The sequence below is a fragment of the Eschrichtius robustus genome, chromosome 3 (assembly GCF_028021215.1).
Source record: "Eschrichtius robustus isolate mEscRob2 chromosome 3, mEscRob2.pri, whole genome shotgun sequence".
NCBI classification, from domain to species: Eukaryota; Metazoa; Chordata; class Mammalia; order Artiodactyla; family Eschrichtiidae; genus Eschrichtius; species Eschrichtius robustus.
The window spans coordinates 53,806,635-53,824,282 of record NC_090826.1 but is presented as its reverse complement, the minus strand read 5'-3'; the positions used below and the strand labels follow the sequence as shown (position 1 = coordinate 53,824,282).

At 31.7% G+C, this 17,648-nt stretch overlaps 2 protein-coding genes across 3 annotated transcripts in view; one reads left to right on the top strand and one right to left on the bottom strand.

The window, feature by feature from the left end:
* DOCK7 (dedicator of cytokinesis 7) overlaps positions 1-17,648 on the top strand; it is a 187,591-nt gene that overhangs the window by 60,133 nt on the left and 109,810 nt on the right. For both annotated transcript variants that reach the window (XM_068540018.1, XM_068540017.1), the window contains exon 14: positions 425-587. In XM_068540018.1, the coding sequence (XP_068396119.1) occupies positions 425-587 (163 nt within the window). The remainder of the gene's footprint in view (positions 1-424; positions 588-17,648) is intronic.
* Positions 7,312-15,998, bottom strand: ANGPTL3 (angiopoietin like 3). The gene is made up of 7 exons (XM_068537996.1): positions 15,469-15,998; positions 14,716-14,826; positions 12,342-12,456; positions 11,231-11,344; positions 10,707-10,802; positions 8,829-9,095; positions 7,312-8,460 (listed from the first exon to the last, which is right to left on the bottom strand). The coding sequence occupies exons 1-7, from the start codon at positions 15,961-15,963 to the stop codon at positions 8,276-8,278; spliced, it is 1,383 nt and encodes a 460-aa protein (XP_068394097.1). The 5' UTR covers positions 15,964-15,998; the 3' UTR covers positions 7,312-8,275.

Here is a 17,648-nt window from a genome sequence, read left to right as displayed (position 1 = left end):
TTCTAGAGGGAAAAAAATACATGTAATGGTAGATATTCAGAAATAGATTCATATTATGATCAGAACAAACCATTCCAGAGTAAAACTATTTTGAAATCTACCAAATTTAAAGTAAATCATTTAATCTTCAAAATGTTGGCTTGTTTCTATACTAGATCCCTCTGGTTTTTTTCTTCTTTTTTGCCCCCTTCTTCCTTTCCATTCATTCATTCAGTAAGCATTTATTATTTTATGTCTGTATTAGTAATTTGTAAGTTTGAGACTTGATAAGACGAAATAATTTAGAGGTCTGAGATGATAGCAATTTTGGTTTCTTCCCAGACTTCTTGCAAAAATAGGATCTAAATCCTTCCAAAAATACTTTTAGTGTGAAGTTGTTATTTATTATGTTTACATTGTTTTTATAATGTATTTTTATATGCAGCTCAGCTGAAGATAGACATTTCTCCTGCACCTGAAAATCCCCATTATTGCCTAACACCAGAGCTGCTTCAAGTGAAGCTTTACCCTGACAGTAGAGTTAGACCTACCAGAGAAATTTTGGAGTTTCCTGCAAGGGATGTCTATGTTCCAAACACTACTTACAGGTAGCACATTTTAATTTTGGAGAATTCTGAAATAAGATACTATATATTCTAATATTAATAGAGAATGAAACTCTTCAAAAATCTTTTGTAGCTTTGTTACTTATTCCATTTCTTACTTCATGATTTTATTAATAGCTGTAATGTGTTAAGCTTATTAAGCTATTAAGCTGTGCAAGAGGTATAATGTTAGTTACCTTACATACATTATCTTATTTAATGCTCATAGCTTGAGGTAGGTATTACCTTCATTTTAGAAGTGAGTAAACTGAGGGATAAAGAGGTTATACTTTACTGTGTTGGAACTAGCGTTTGAATTGTGGGTTGTTAGGTTAAAACATTTGAACTCCTAGTTACTGTATTTCCTCATGTGTTCTTATTAGCAGAATCTAGCATTACACATGGATCATATGTATGTGCCTGCACTATGTTCTAACAATCAACAATATTTGGTGATTCTACATTACTCAGAGAATACTTGACACAAGGTTATTGGATAGGCTTTTAGGCTGAACCTGCATAACTCCAGGTGTACCATTTAGGTATACTCTTTATGAATGAGGCTCCCTTTATTTGTGAATGCTGAGACCATGGCTTGACATGTCTATTGGGATACCCAACAGGGCCGCTCAGACCTAAGTTTCTACCTAGACTTCCCCATCTTAATGTATTTCACCACCGTTTACCCAGTTCCTGAGGCCAAAAGTTTTGGAATCAAAATGATTTCTCTCCTTTTGTTATTCCTCACATTTACTCCTCTGCGAAGTTTTGTAGGCTCTGCTTCAAAATGAATCCCAAATCCAATACTTTGTACCTCCTCCACCTTTAAAATTCTAGTCAAGTTACCATCCAGATCAGCACTGTCAAATAGAAATATAATGGGAACCACATTTGTAATGTAAAATTTTATAGTTGCTACATTAAAAAAAAATAGAAACAAGTGAAATTAATTTTAATCATATGTTATTTAACCCAATATATCTAAAATAGTATTTTAACATGTAATAAATGTAAAAAATTCTTTTACTTTTCTTCCACTCCTACTAAAAATCTTCAAAGTCTGGTGCGTATTTTACACTTAAAGCACATCTCAGTTCAGATGAGCCACATTTCAAATGGTTAGTAGTCAGATGGGACTAGAGGCTAATGTTGGACAGCCGCTGATCTCGAATTTTGTGTACCTTTTAAAATTTGATCTTATTTCTACCCCTGCCTCAGTCAATTCTCAGCGTTGTAGTCAGAGAGATTTTTAAAAGAGATAAATCAGATAATTTATTCCTCTGCCAAAAGCCCTTCAGTGGCTTCTATTATAAGCAGAACAAGAATGAATTTTTTTATAGTAGTCTATAAGACTATATGATCTGGCTCCTGCCTTTCTCTAACGTCATATCTTACTGATCTCTGTCTTGCTCATTTTAGCCTCAGTGGCCTTTTTGTTCATCCTTGAACAAACAAAATTCTGCCTAAGATTTTTTGATGTTTTTTCTTCTCTTTGCCTATTATGTTTTTCCCCAGATAGTCACATGACTTGATTCCTTAATCAGACATATATCTGCTTACAGGACATTCTCGTCACCCTAACTAAAAAGATCTGCTGCTTTCCTACTCGAGCTTTTTACCCTTCCTTGTATTTGTCATTATCTGGCACTGTAACGTGTAGTTATATGATCATTTTTTCTCTTTCTCATTAGAATGTAATTACTGTAAAGGGCAGGGACTTGTCTGTTTTGTTTACCACTTTATCTCCAGCATATAGAATAGTGTACAAGCACATGGAGAGCACACAGTAAATACTTACTCAGTGAGTTAAGAAATAAGACATTGTACAGTGGTGTGAATGGAATTTAGAGTCATGCAGATATGGGTGTGACTTCTGACTCCACTGTTTATTGTTTAAGTAACTTGTTTTAAGTTACCAATTTATTGGCACTCAGTTTTATTAATAAAATGTGAGATGATAATACCTGTCTTCTCTTGTGAGGGTACAGAGCGCAAAGCATTGCACGTGATTGGCACATAGTGTGAGTAAGATTCCTGGAAGATAGGCTGAAGAAAATATATACTGCTTTTTCAAACGAAACAGGTAATATAAGTATTCTCCTATAAATTATGTATATAACTACTTAAAAGGACATGGAATAAAGAAGTGATCCAAGGTTTGTATTGAACAATTTAGAGGTTATCAACTCTCTCTCTTATCTAGTACAGGAATCTCATCTAGAACATTCCTAACTTGTGTTTATCTGTCTTGCCTTTGCTTGGATTATTTCAGAGACAGGGAAAATGGAATTGGGGACTATGAGGGGTCTTTTCTTTCATTTTCCTACTTACCTTTGTTATTTATTTACAAATTTATATTTTTTAAACAAATTATATGAATATACTTAAAGTTCACATAGTTCCATAAGGCTTAAAATTAAAAACAGAGGTCCTTCATCTTATTCCTACCAACTTTTCCCTACACTGATGTCTAATCTTTATTGTCACTCACTAGTAACTCTTTTTGATCCTTCTTTTGGTATTTTACTCTTTGTTTCTAAATACCATGTTCATGCTGCTATTTCTTGATTCTTTTTCAAGATTTAACTCTGATATCTCCTCCTTAAAAAAATACATTTACTTGCATAAATCCAGAAAAAAAACCTATACTTGTCAGCTCTGTAAAGCTTCTTGCAATACAGTAAAATATATCATATTATCAATTATTTCCTCGCTTGCACCTTCCTTGGTCCCTTTGCAACTAAATTATAAGTTAGTATGGCAGGGGAAGTTTTCTAGGCTCACTAGGCTTACTATACAGTTGTCATCTTAGAGCCTATTCACCATTTTCCTAGAAATTCTGTTTGCATTTCTTTTGCAATGGAGTTCTTATCTCCTATATATTTTTTTCTTTCTTGGTACTCATTATACTGAGAGCCTTTAGTATCTTCCTGGATTTAGGGTATAGGAAAGTACCTGCACATATTATATGCTTGATAGAAGTTAGTCATTATTATTATCATTGGCTTTATTAGATTACATTTACCCAATCGTTACACAACTTGAGAGAGATTGGTTTGAAAGCTTAAGGATACTGGGCTTTTGGGGTGTAATTGGCTAAGAATGATTTTAAAAAGGAAGGTTATCAAAGTCACTAGTGGCCTTCTTTGTATTTTTACTTGGGCCTTCAATGTCCAGTGAGACCTGAATACCAAATCGTATAGGTTGCTTATTCTACTTAGTACTGTTAAAAAATTTTAGTCTCAGGCAGCTAATATTTTTTAGGAATTTATAATTTTTTAAAAAAACCTTTCACTTATCTAGAAAATCTAGCTTAGGTAGAAGTAATTTTAGAATGATGGAAGGAGATATACTCAGCAGATATCAGCTGACACACAGATATCATAAAATTTTACATAAATTTCCGTAAATATTTGCTGACTGAATTGTTGTATTGGATCACAATAATACTCTTCTAGCTCAGTTTGAATTCTTTCTACCTTCTGAGGCATGTTTCAAGGTAAGCAGTGATTTCTGGTAATACATGTTAGTAGGCATTATGCAATCTATATGTGTACATTTTCCCAGTGAATAATGTTTAAAAAAGAAAGTAAAGTTGACACAAGGACTCCTTTTAGTTTATATATAGCCATTATCTCTTTAACTCTGCACAGCAGCCTGCACAGAGCCAATACGATTATCCCTGTTTTATAGATGACAAAGCTGACATTCCATAGGGTTCAAAATTATATCTGAATGAAACAGAAATGTAAGGAATTTTAGTGTGAGGTTTTTTTTTTTTTTTTGGCCTCTTGGCCTGCAGGATCTCATTGCCCTAACCAGGGATTGAACATGCACCCCCTGCAGTGGAAGCATGGAGTCTTAACCACTGGACCACCAGGGAAGCCCTATAAGACTCCTTTTAGTTTATATATAGCCATTATCTCATTAACTCTGCACAGCAGCTTGCACAGAGCCAATACGATTATCCCTATTTTATAGATGACAGAGCTGACATACCGTAGTGTTCAAATTTGTATCTGAAAAGAACAGAAATTTAAGCATTTTTAGTGTGAGTTTTCAAAAAGTATTTGCACATTGTCTTTATTTTTAGTAGTAAACTTGAGTGTACTTTAAAGGGTTTCAAGGGATAAAAAAGATTTAAAAAATTATTTTCTGAGTAGAGGGAGAATGAATGGACGTGATTGAAGCAAACAGTTTTTATGTTTGAGATGGAATCTCTGATTTTATATTTTCTAAAATGTCATTGAAACCTCATTTTATAAAGGCTTATTAGGGAGATTGTTAATCCTATTTTCATGACCTTGAACTGCTCATTTCACACCAATTGAGTAATTTTGCCCTATTTGGTTTGCCATGAGAACACTTTGGACTTTGATAAAAGGGCCAACATTTGATCACTTTGTAATACATGCGTAAGTGCAATGTTTGTGGTTGTTAGTTATGGGAGAAGAACAAAAGGACATTTGATTATTCTATAACAGAATGTGGAATATGTAACAATACATATTTGGAATAGGTTTTATAAGGAGGTAAATAGTAGATACTCAAATACTGATTAATGAATACATTTTTGATTAATGAATGAGTTAATTGATTTCCATGAGTTGTTAGGAAGAAAAGATACAAGCGTGAAAACATGCTGATTCTAGGATGACAGCATTTAAATAGATTATACTACAGTAGGTAACTCCTACATGAGAAATGTATATACTTGCTCCCAGTAAAATTCACACTAGTTCAGAGTAAACTCTTGGTATAGAAATTCTGTAGGAATTCACTAAAATCAAGTAGATCGACTATCTTTGGTGCTCTTGGGGTTTTTATTACTATTTTTCACTATTTTTAGTGTTATGATTTGCCAGATTTATTTTTCTGTCTTGTCTTTACTTGTAAAGTGCCAATTGAAGGGGTCCAGACAGTAATGCTGCAAGGTTTCAGAGGAAGGACCTCCATTTACTAGGATATTTGTGGAATAAGTGAGATCATCTGTGCTACCTTGAAGTATAAATAGCATCTAGCCAAGCAGAAAGGTGTGGAGAGGCATTCTAGGAAAATGGAATGGCATTAGGAAAGTATACAGGGGATGTTTCAAAGTGAATAATTTTGATTAGATCTGAGGGTTTGTGTTGGGCAGGAAATCGTTAAAGAAGTATTTTGGGGTCAGATTATAGAAATCCTTGAACACCTGGAAGAGATTTGGATTTTGCTTTGTAGGCTTATGCTCTTCTAATTGGGGTACACATTCTTGTGAGGGCACAGCTAAATGAGATATGCAAGTCATGGTAGAGGAGAGGTGGTACACAAAGTTAATTGCAAAGCCAAAGATGCCTCCTGGGTTCTAAGCTTTTATGACTGGAAGCATGGTAGTGCCATTAATGTATATAAAGAAATAAGGAGGAGAGTGTGAAAAGGTAAAAGGGAGAAGCAGCAGAGGCTGTAAGGTATTGATGAATTTGTTATTTGATAAATTGAGTTTGAAGAGGCTATAGGATATCAAAAGGAGAAATGGCAGGTAGGCAATGGAAGAAGGGAACTGGAGAGAGATCTGGGAGTAATATGTAGATTTGGGAACTTTATTCATGGAAAAAGATGAGTCTGTTAGAGTAGATAGAATTTCTGAGGGTCAGAGTAGAAGAGATGACTGAATATTGTACATTGGTCCACAATGCTAAAGACTAGGATGGATTAGGGCTTTAAAGATGGGTTCAAGTTGGAGATAATCCTTGGAGAGTATAGTAGTATTGTGGAAGCAAACTGAAGGTCAAGTTTGAGAAAATAATATTGTTATTAGTAAGTAGTAGAGAAACCAAAGGGAATGTGGTCTAAGAGATCACTAGATTTGACAGTTGTGTTAGTGGTACAATTAGAACACTTTTGGCAGACTAGTGAGGACAGAAGGACACAATTTTGTGAACCATAAAGAAAAAAATCCCTTTTCTTTCTCTACCAGAATTCTCTCTCAATCTGAGCTTGATATACAGAAAAACACTCACTTAGTGTTCCTAAATGGAACAAAATGAAACATATTGTGTGAGAATTATAAAAAATTGGAAAACAGAGACAAAAATTGGTATATTAAATAATGCATTATTTTGCATTTGAAAACTTCCTATTTTAAGCCATTGTGGCATTCTCGCTCTAAAAAGTCAATTTGGACAGCTTGAATGTAGTTCTGAAAAAAAGAAAACTTACTCTTGCCTTTATTCTTTTGTATTTTTTGGAACAAAATATTTATGTAGGATCCACATAGGTCATCCATATTTGCATGTGTCATATATTAAAAATATATATGACATATATTGGATAATTTAACATACAGAATGCTGAATATTTATTGACTAATGTGAGTCACTATATAGCTTGGGCACTAACCTTTAAGAATTGGATTTAATTCAAGACTTTATTTCTCCTTGGTAGTTTCTTTAAAACGTATTTAAAAATAAATACTGACAAGTGATACTATGGTCAAAATATCCTCTAATAATCCTTGAGGATTTAGAATTTAAATTATTTAAATTAGAAATAACATAAACATACTTCTATTGGATGTCAATAAAAAACTACAAGAATTGGACTTCCCTGGCGGTCCATTGGTTAAGACTCCACGCCTCCACTGCAGAGGGCACGGGTTTGATGCCTGGTCGGGGAACTAAGATTCCGCATGCTGTGGCACAGCCAAAAAAAAAAAAGCTACAAGAATTTAAATTTCTATAATTTAGGGGACTGAGTCTTTATTGAATTTGGAAACATACATGAACATCTCTCAGACTATTTAAACATTTAGTTACTTGTTATGATTCTTAATTCTGTTTGAAAACCTACACATAAGTATTAGACTCACCCTGTGTCCAAGGGGAATAAATGATAAAACTTTAACTTGATGCCACCAATATATTCATTCTTATTGTATTCTGACAAGATCCCTTTAAAATTATTTGTTTTCACAATATTAAGTGTTAAAATATGTATACAGTACAGATAAGTTAACAAACAAGTTAAGGTACAGCAATACTTGATATTTAAAGTCAATATGACTTAGCAGTTATGATCTACTGTATTTAAGACCATGAACCTATTTCAGTACAGTATTTCATCCTGCTTCATTTGGCTTCATAAATAAAACATACCAAACATTTACTCCAAATTATTTTGTAGCAAAATGAAGTATCAGTTTTAAGATTCATTTTATCGATTTTCACATGTACTCTGAACTGACTGAATTTTAGTTTTGAAATTAATATTACAGCATTTAAGATATGTACAATTATTAGTCCTTTATAGTTATTCAAGTTTAGAATTTTAGCAAGAAAAGTAGTTTTTAAACTGAGGAAGTTGTAAAATCAGCTCACATGATGACTTTGAAAATAAAAATCTCTTTGTAAGTTTTTTATTTAGAAAGGTTATTTAAAAATTCACCCATTGGTTACAATTCAGATTGTGACCATCTAAAATTGATTCGCACGTCACAAAATATATGAATAAATGATCATAAGAATTTTGATTGACAAAGGTAAATGGTGTTCTTTGAGGTGATGTGATGATATGTTTAATATTAAGTTGGTAGTGGCTTTAATATAAAGAATTTATTTCTAAAGCCTTCTATTAGGGATTTAATACCAGATTTTTAAACCACAGTAATTTCGGATGAGTTTAATGTTCAATTTATTGGCTTTTTAATTTGCCTCAGTTCATTCAGAATTTTCTGAATCTGTTGGACGGATCAACATTTTGGTTGATTTGATAGAGTATAACCTTCCATTTTGAGACTTCCAGCATATTCCTCTTCTCCTCTCTGGCTTAGTTTTTGCTTTTGGCTTGTTATATTTACCATTTAGGTTGTTTTCCCCACATACATCATGGCACCACCAACCTCCTAAAAAGGATAGACACGCAGTTTAATAGATACAAACTCATACGTAGTTACTGTTATTATATTTCCCCAGTGAGTATATCTTCATTTCTTATAAATATGACAATGTTGTATACATATATTCCAATTTAAAAGAATTTATACAAGTCTCATATACCTGACCAAAAATAAAATATCTGAGAAAAGTTAGAGGTAAAATACATACTCAAACTATAATCAAGTTAACACTTACCTTGAGACGTTTACCTATAGAGAAAATGTTTATATTGGATTCAGATTTTAAAGAGTTGACATTGAAAGATATTAGCTATTACTTTGGGAAGATATTTTGAAGCTTTGAAAATAAAGTATTTATATTAGGAAGAGGATACCTGAATTACTTTCTGGACAGTTGAAGTGTCCTTTTGCTTTGTGATCCCAAGTAGAAAACATCAAATCTTTGTGTTCCGGGAGTGCGTTGGGGACATTGCCAGCAATCTCAACTAGATGTAGTGTATAGTTGGTTTCATGATCTCCCAAGTGAAAAGAATATTCAATATAATGCTTGTTGTCTTTCCAATCTTCTAGCTCAATTCGTAAGATATAGTTAGATTGCTGTACTAGGGAGTATATCTTCTCTAGACCCAACCAAAATTCTCCTGAAAAGAAAAGTTGTAAAAATCTGTGGATTGTTAACTGCAGATTAGGCAGCGACTATTTTTTTTGAGAGTGTTCTTTTTCTTTTTTGGTGTAAGTAGATTAGATGTTTTAGTCTTGAATCCCTTGGTTATTTTAGAGTCTCGTAAAATATTTCTTTTTAAAACAATTTTATTGAAGATAGTTATGTTAAAATAGTAATAGATGTTAAAATACAACAAGTGTTAAAATAGTAATAGGCCTACCTAAAGTCTGATTATCCTTTCTAAAATGGATATTATCAGGCATATTTCACAGGTGAAACATGTTAGACTATTATAAGTACTTTTAGGGCTAGTCATTGGTAAAATATTATCTAACTTCTGGGTCCTTACATGTACTGGCTTTACTGTCAGCTATTTATTAATATGAATATACTATCAAGAGATTTGTTAAGTATTTCCAGAGACTTGGATAATAATGTAATTTTCCTCAAATATAATCCTGGCCTTTGATATTTGCTTGTTATATATGTTTTCTTTGTAGAAAAAGAAGGAAATAAATTTTTAAAAACATTTTAAATTAAAAAGCATAATTTTTAATAACTTTTCTCTATAATTAAACAATTTTATTTGGAATTAAAAACATAACATTGTAAATACAAATAGATCTCTCTATCACAATTACTCTCTCTTTAATTATCCCTTTTATTAAAGCATTTAAGGAAAAAAAGTCAAAATTTCCTTACTGCTGTTGAATTTGTAGATTTCATTTTAAGAATTGCAAAATACAAATGGCTTACTTTCTTGTAGAAATAAATGAGTACTCTAGACTCTCACTCTCAGAAGAAGATTTGGAGCTACAAAACATATCACTGATTCTACCTTTTAGTTAGGGATTTAACTGGTAGCTTGAATACAGAATTGTTTAAATGATCAAGTAGTACTGAATGTTTAAAAATTCGATATAATAATGGATGTTATCCACTTTATTAATGAGTACATGTACATCACTCATGGATTTTTATAATGTGCTTTTTGGATTTTAAACCTCTGTCATTTTTATTTTGCTTATTTTGTTTTTTACCTTATTTATTTTGTGATCAAAATATAATAATTTTCATTGAATTAAACTAAATTTATTTTAAACCACACATTGTATAGTATACATTTATCATATTTAAATAATTGAAATCTAAACATTTTGTACTGTACATCTGACAGCTTCCTTGTGCCTTCCAACTTCCAAATAGTTAATATCTAAAATGTTAATAAGAAAGTAGAATGACCAGTGATAAGGATGGTTTTCTTTGTAGCCCATTCATAGCATTTAGCACTTATTTGAAGCACTTAGCACTTAATCAAATTTATCTTTGATAATTATAATTATGATAATTAGAAGCCATCCAGTTAAATTGTGATAAGTATACATAGAATAGACATGTAATTGTGAAAAGTATAATTCAAATAAAGACACTTGTAATAAGTTCAGTACTTACAAATGTGTAGTTATTTGTTAATAATTTATATGAAGGCTAGGAGTGTTCCTCATTCATTGTTGTATTTCTAATGCCCAGTCTGTAATAGGCTCTTAATAAATATTTTTAAGTTAACCAGTGAATGAAGTCAGCTTACCGTCAAGCCTCCCAAAACCATATTTGTAGTTTTCCCAAGTTTCATTGAAGTTTTGTGATCCATCTATTCGATGTTGAATTAATGTCCATGAACTACCTGAATATAATGAACAGATTGTTTATTTTCAGTAGACTGATGCTGATAGTTGTAACAAAATACGGTTTTTTGTTTGGTTTTAATTGGTGGCTGTACAAGGTATTATTAATGTTGTTATGGTAATAACATTTTATTATTTATTATGAGCCCAAGAAGTTAAGTGAAGGGCAACTAATGAATTTGTCTTAATAAACTTATTGACAAAGGTCATTTCAGATTATTTTATAGAAAAAGGTGGAGAATATTGAGTAAATGCCTGAGTAAATACATAAACAAGACAAATACAAGTACTAGATCTGTATAACTACTTGTGTTATATATATTTCATTTTATATGTATTCAGAACAAAAATAACAGGATTAGCCTTACTAATAGGTAGTGAGTAACCTGAGCTAGCTACTGTCTATTTTCTCTTAGGCTCGTTTTACCTGATTTAACATCACAGTAGACATTGAAAACTTGAGAGTTGCTGGGTCTAATGGAATAGATGCCACTTGTATGTTCACCTCTATTATAAATGATGGTACAATCAGCAGGAATGTCTAGAATCAACGAAATGTTATTACGTAAGATACAGTAATAAAGAATGATATCTTTAGAGCTTGAGATTTTACTTGACATTTTATGGAATTGTGGTGACTGTAGCCTTCAGTCTTTTTCAGTAATGTGTTATTGAAAAGGTACTTTATACCAAAGCATTTTTATTAGATGGCGTGTTATGCAAAGAATATCAAAATAGTTATTATCAAACTGATTTATTTTTAAGAAAAGTGACAAAATTAGAATTTTAAACACTTTTTTCCCTTAGATCTAGGAAAAACATAAATAAAATACTACATATGAGATGTTAGTATAGTGCTTGGTGCATAGCAGGTAGTCAACAGATACATGAGGAAAGAGTGAACATACATAGAGGAAACTAACAGAGAACTTTTTTCCTCTATGAATTACATTAAAAATAAATGTGTTTTCAAACTATATCATTTTTTTAAAGCTTGGGTAGGAATGGAGACTTTGTTCCCCCATCTTTTTTGTTTTTCTTATGGAAAATAGAAACATTGAAGAGAATGCCATAATCTTTTCATCTGTATTCAACAGTTGTTAACATTTTGCCATATTTGCTTTATAAACACAAATACATACGAATATGTATTTTGCTGTGCTATTTGAAAGGAATTTGCAAACATCATGCCCCTTAACCCCTTCGATATTTTGGCATGCATCTCTTAAACATGAGATTATTCTCTTACGTAACTATAATACCATCATTACATCTAAGAAAATTAATAATAATTTTATATTATCTAATATCAAGTCTATATTTATATTTCCCGATTGTCTTAAGAATGTTTTATAGGGTTTAAAAAAATCACCAGGATCTAATTTAGGTTGACACATTATATTTGTTGGATTTATCTCTTTTTTCTCTTTTAGTTAGTCTAGAACAGGCCCTGAGAATAGAGATTTTTGATGGAAATGTCAAAGAAGAAAAATTTGATGATATTAGTTTCAAGAAGGAAACCCACCAAATTATCTTACCATCATGTTCTACATTTTTTGTTTCATTCAAATGAAGAGAGGGAGTAGTTCTTGGTGCTCTTGGTTTAGAAGAAAGAGAATTTTCTGTGGATTCTTGAATACCAGTTCTTCTTAACTGATAAAAGAATATAAATCTACTTTTAAAAATGGTACTGAATATACAATTAGGGGAAATCTGAGTTCATAATATGTTATTGTTTTTGATGTTAAGAGGGATAAGCAATGCTATACATATTATACAGACTTCCTGTTCTCAAAATATTTAATCAGGCACATAAAGAGTTCAAAAAAATAGAGAAAGACAAGGCAAAAAACAGAAATTGATCAAAAAACAGTAAGATCAAAGGCAGAGACTTTACTTAGAATATTTTAATATGTTTATTTATATGAATGTAATATACGTTCTGTTCAGTGACACAGGCAGATTTTAAATTTCATAATTCTCAGTTGTAGGTCTTAAGACCTAGCACATAATTTGAACAAGGCTACTTTCTTGATAGTTTTTGACATGTAATCATATCTGTAGAGGTAACAAATTGGCAGTTTTATTTGTGTACTTTCAATATATTCAATATTTCATTGTCTGTTGTGCTGGGTTTGCAATTTATTGACCGATAGCTTTTCTTATTGATGGGTTGAGAAGAGCAGAGTATGTAATGTGTTATTAGTGTTAGTTTTTTGATGTCAGCATAAATGGCATTTCCTAGGATATAATGCATAAAGATCCATTGTAAAGTTCACTTACTGGATGTTAGTCTTTTCTACTAAGTAACTGTGATCTTATAGTAACTTAACTTTACAGTTTTGGTTTCTTAATTTAAATTTGAATAAGTTGGGTCAGATGGTTTAAGGCTTCTTCCAACTTAGAATTCATTGTTGAATTCTTCATACATTTTATTATTAGACAGGATGTATATTATTTTATAATAGTGACATTTTGCTTTTGTGAGCAGGTTAATTTACTCATAATAAAAGATATAGGAAAAGAATTAGAAAAATAACATATAGTAAGAAGGAAATTATGGAAATCAAAACTAGCTGGCAAAAACCCCTTTTCAGACAATTAGCAAAAATAACCTACTAAAATTATGATTCATAAAATTACTGAAACATAATGTGTTTGTTTGGTGGAAATTGGTAATATTTGTTTTATAGTTCTTGGCATCTATTTTTTTTTTATACCAGTTTCTTCAGGTCTGTATTATTTTTGAAACTCTCTTGAACAGCTGTTTAGTAGTATTATTACTAATTAATATTTTTGAACTATGGTACTATATATTGGAAATCTTAGATTTTGGCATAGCTTTATTCCAAACACGTATCTCCCTTGCTTACCTAGCCAGTTATTTACATTGCAGATTAATTATATTTTTGGGTATTAAACTTTAATTATTAGACATATAGCTTCTAATAATAATATTAATCATAGTAAGTTTTTATTGACTTCTTTGTGCTAAATGTGACATTACCTTTATTAACATGTATTTATTAAGTGCCTACTATGTGTCAGACAGAGTTCTATATTTTGGAGCTATAGCAATTTAAAAAAATAGAAAAAACTTTCTGTACTTACAGAGCTTACATTCTAGTGCAGGGACAGGCAAGATAAATAACTCAAATGTACATTACGTTAAATAGGGATAAATGTTAAGGAAGAAAAGAGAGTAATGAAGGAGGTAGCAGGTTTCAAGCATGGGTGTAGGGGATTATAATTTCTGATTAAGTTATCTGGGAAGGCTTCTTTGAGAATTTTGTATTTGAGAAAGACCTAAAGTGAGTAAGAGTGGGCCCATGCAGATACCAGGGTGAAGAGCATTCCAGACAGAGAGCAACAAGGGCAAAGACCCTGAGATAGCAGCCTGTTTGATGTGTTTGTGTAACAGTAAAAAGGCCAGTGTGACTAGAGTACAGGAGATGAAGTCAGTGAGATGATTAAGAGTCATCTGGGTCTTATGGGCCACTACGAGTGAGACCGGAAGCCATTGTGCGGTGTTGAACGAAGAGAGAGATAGTCTAATTTAAATTTTAATTGAATCTCTTTGGCTGCTATATTGAGAATATACTTTGCATGAATTAATTCTTTTTTTCTCACAACAGTCCTGTAAGACAGGTTCTTTTATTATCTACATAGAGTGCATGAGGAAACTGAGAAGGGGTTAAGTAATTTATTCAAGGTCACACAAAAGTTTTAGAGCCAAAATTCAACCCCAGGTAGTTTATTAGCTTCAGAGCCTGCAAACCTAATGATCATGCTGATGTGATCCTTTTATTCACTATCCAACTATAATTATTTAAAATAATTTTAGGGTCAAGTGTTTTCATAAACCTAAATTTTACATAAAAGATTGGACATACTATTAAAATATTGACTTACCTGATTTTCTATTTCTTTTATTTGACTATGCTGTTGATTTAATTGTCTGTATTGTTCTTCCACGGTCTGAAGAAGATCTTTGATGCTATTATCTTGCTGTTCTACAAAAGTCTGGACATAGATTATAGATTGGTTAGAAGTTTCTTTCTTTTTTGTTAAATTAGACTTTTTTATTTCCTGTAACACTATCACAATCTAATTTTTTAAACTAATACTGGATTAGAAAACTGGTACAGGCAAACCTTTTCCCCTTGTATTCTTCTTTCACATAGTACATACTTTAGTTTTTATTTAAAATGTACCATCTCTAAAATCTGATTTCCTGAACTTTAAACTATTTCAATTAAATGAAAAAAAAAACAGTATTTTAATATCTTTTCCATTAACTGTATTACTTTTATATATTTTAAAGATGGGAGAATAGTTACACAGGTTATATTCCTTTAGCTTTTGACTTGCCTCCAGTAATTTGCAATAGTATAATAATTTAGTGTTCTAAATTTCATTGCTTAACTGTCTTGTAATTTTCATCTGAAATGCAAAGTTTAGTTATTTTCATAAATAATGTTAGGGAAACAAAAACCAACTTGAAATTATAATGGGAAAATTTATTTCCTGGAGTCTTTTTTTCATGAGAAAAATATAGTGTTTCAACAGTTCAACAAAGTATTTCAAGTAGCATGTTTTAAAATATTTTTTAAAAAAGATCCACATTGAAAACATAATTATGAACCCTCTTTGTTTTATACTTACTTTGAGTGAAGTTATTTCTGGGTGTTCCTGAATTTCAGGTTGATTTTTAATTAAATTGGTTAACTGGTCCTCCAGGTATCTCACTTTTTGTTGAAGTAGAATTTTTTCTTCAAGGAGACTTTCAAGTTTTGAGTTGAGTTCAAGTGACATGTTCTTTACTTCTTCATTTTTGACTTGCAGTCTGGATGTAGTTCTTCTAAGTTCCTTTTCTTCTTCTTTGATTTCATTGGTTTGCAGTGATAAGTCATAAAAAGACTGATCAAATATGTTGAGTTTTTGAAATATGTCATTAATTTGGCCCTTAGTCTTATGAACAAAGTCTTTAAGACCATGTCCTAACTGAAGTAGGCCATTGGCTAAAATTTTTACATCATCTAACATAGCAAATCTTGATTTTGGCTCTGGAGATACAGAATCAAATGATGAATAGTCTTGGTCAATTCTGGAAGAAATAACTAGAGGAGCAATAAAAAGAAAGAGCTTAATAGTGTACATTTTTATCCTAATTATTCACTTTAAAATGATTTGGAATTTGTTTTTTTCCTGTAAGCATACCGAGACTTCTGAACTCTCTATATAACACTATTTGCCTCATAAACAGTAAGGTTGGCAGGTGAATATAGTTAATCATTAAGCTGTTTAAACTTGTATGAATGTAACCTTCCACATTGAGTTAGATCAATGCTAAATGAAGTCAAAGAAATGAACAAAGAATTTAATAGGTCATTTAAAATGATTATTGTATTTAATTTTGCTGTATTATAAACTGCACTTTCAGTGTTATGAGATCTACCTGTTTTTGAAAGCTCATTTTAATTTGTCATGATTTTTAAAGAGATTTACAAGTAAATACCAAATTCTTTTGACTGATAAATTCATCATTAAAGTTGAGGAAAAATTAATGAATTAAGTATACATTTCCCAAATTGTATTTTAGTTTTTTTTGGAAACAGTGATCGATTAAAAAAAAATGCCTTCTCTGTGAAACCTTCCTCCACATCTGCAGGTGGTGGTAATGCTGCATTCCCATGGTACTCTATATAAGCTAACATATGATTATATATTCCTTATTATTTGTCATTGTAATTATTTGTTAGTATATCTTTTTGCTTCAGATAATCTATCTAAATCATATTTGTATATTATCACAAAATCCCATACATTAAAAGCTGTTTCATCCTTTTTCTCTGTTATAGTCTATGTCTCTATGTTCTAGCCTCTTTTCCGTGTGCCCACTGTAAGACCAATAGGTTATGTGGTTTTCTAAGGTCAACCAGAATTAAATATTGGGTTGACCAAAAGAAAGGTTTGTTCAGTTTTTTCCATAAGATGGCTCTAGTAGCACTTAGTTGTCTTTAACTTCATTCAAAACAATTTTGTTAGATTGTATGTGATAGCTGTCATATCAGTGTGCATTTATAAAAAGACTTATCAAAATTGGTGAATTTTTGTGTAGCCATTTTAATATTGAAGATGGAAGAAAAAGCAACATTTTTGGCATATTATGCTTTATTATTTCAAGAAAGGTAAAAATGCAGCTGAAATGCATAAAAAGGTTTGTGCAGTGTATGGAGAAGGTGCTGTGACTGATCGAACATGTCACAAGTAGTTTGTGAAGTTTTGTGCTGGAGATTTCTCACTGGACAATGCTGCACGGTCAGGTAGACCAGTTGAAGTTGGTAGCGATCAAACCGAGACATTAACTGAGAACAATCAACCTTATACCACACGGGAGATGGCCAACATAGACAAAACATCCAAATCAAGCGCTGAAAATCATTTGCACCAGCTTGGTTATGTTCATTGCTTTGATGTTTGAGTTCCACATAAGTTAAGTGAAAAAAAACCTTCTTGACTGTACTTCTGCATGTGCTTCTCTACTGAAACATAATGAAAATGTTCCGTTTTTAAAACAAATTGTGATGGGCAATGAAAAGTGGATACTGTACAATAATGTGGAACAGAAGAGATCGTGGGGCAAGCAAAATAAACCATCACCAACCACAGCAAAGGCTGGTCTTCATCCAAAGAAGGTGATGTTGTGTATATGGTGGGATTGGAAGGGAGTCCTCTATTATGAGCTCCTCTGGAAAACCAAACGATTAACTCCAGCAAGTACTGCTCCCAGTTAGACCAACTGAAAGCAGCACTCAACAAAAAGCATCCAGAATTAGTCAACA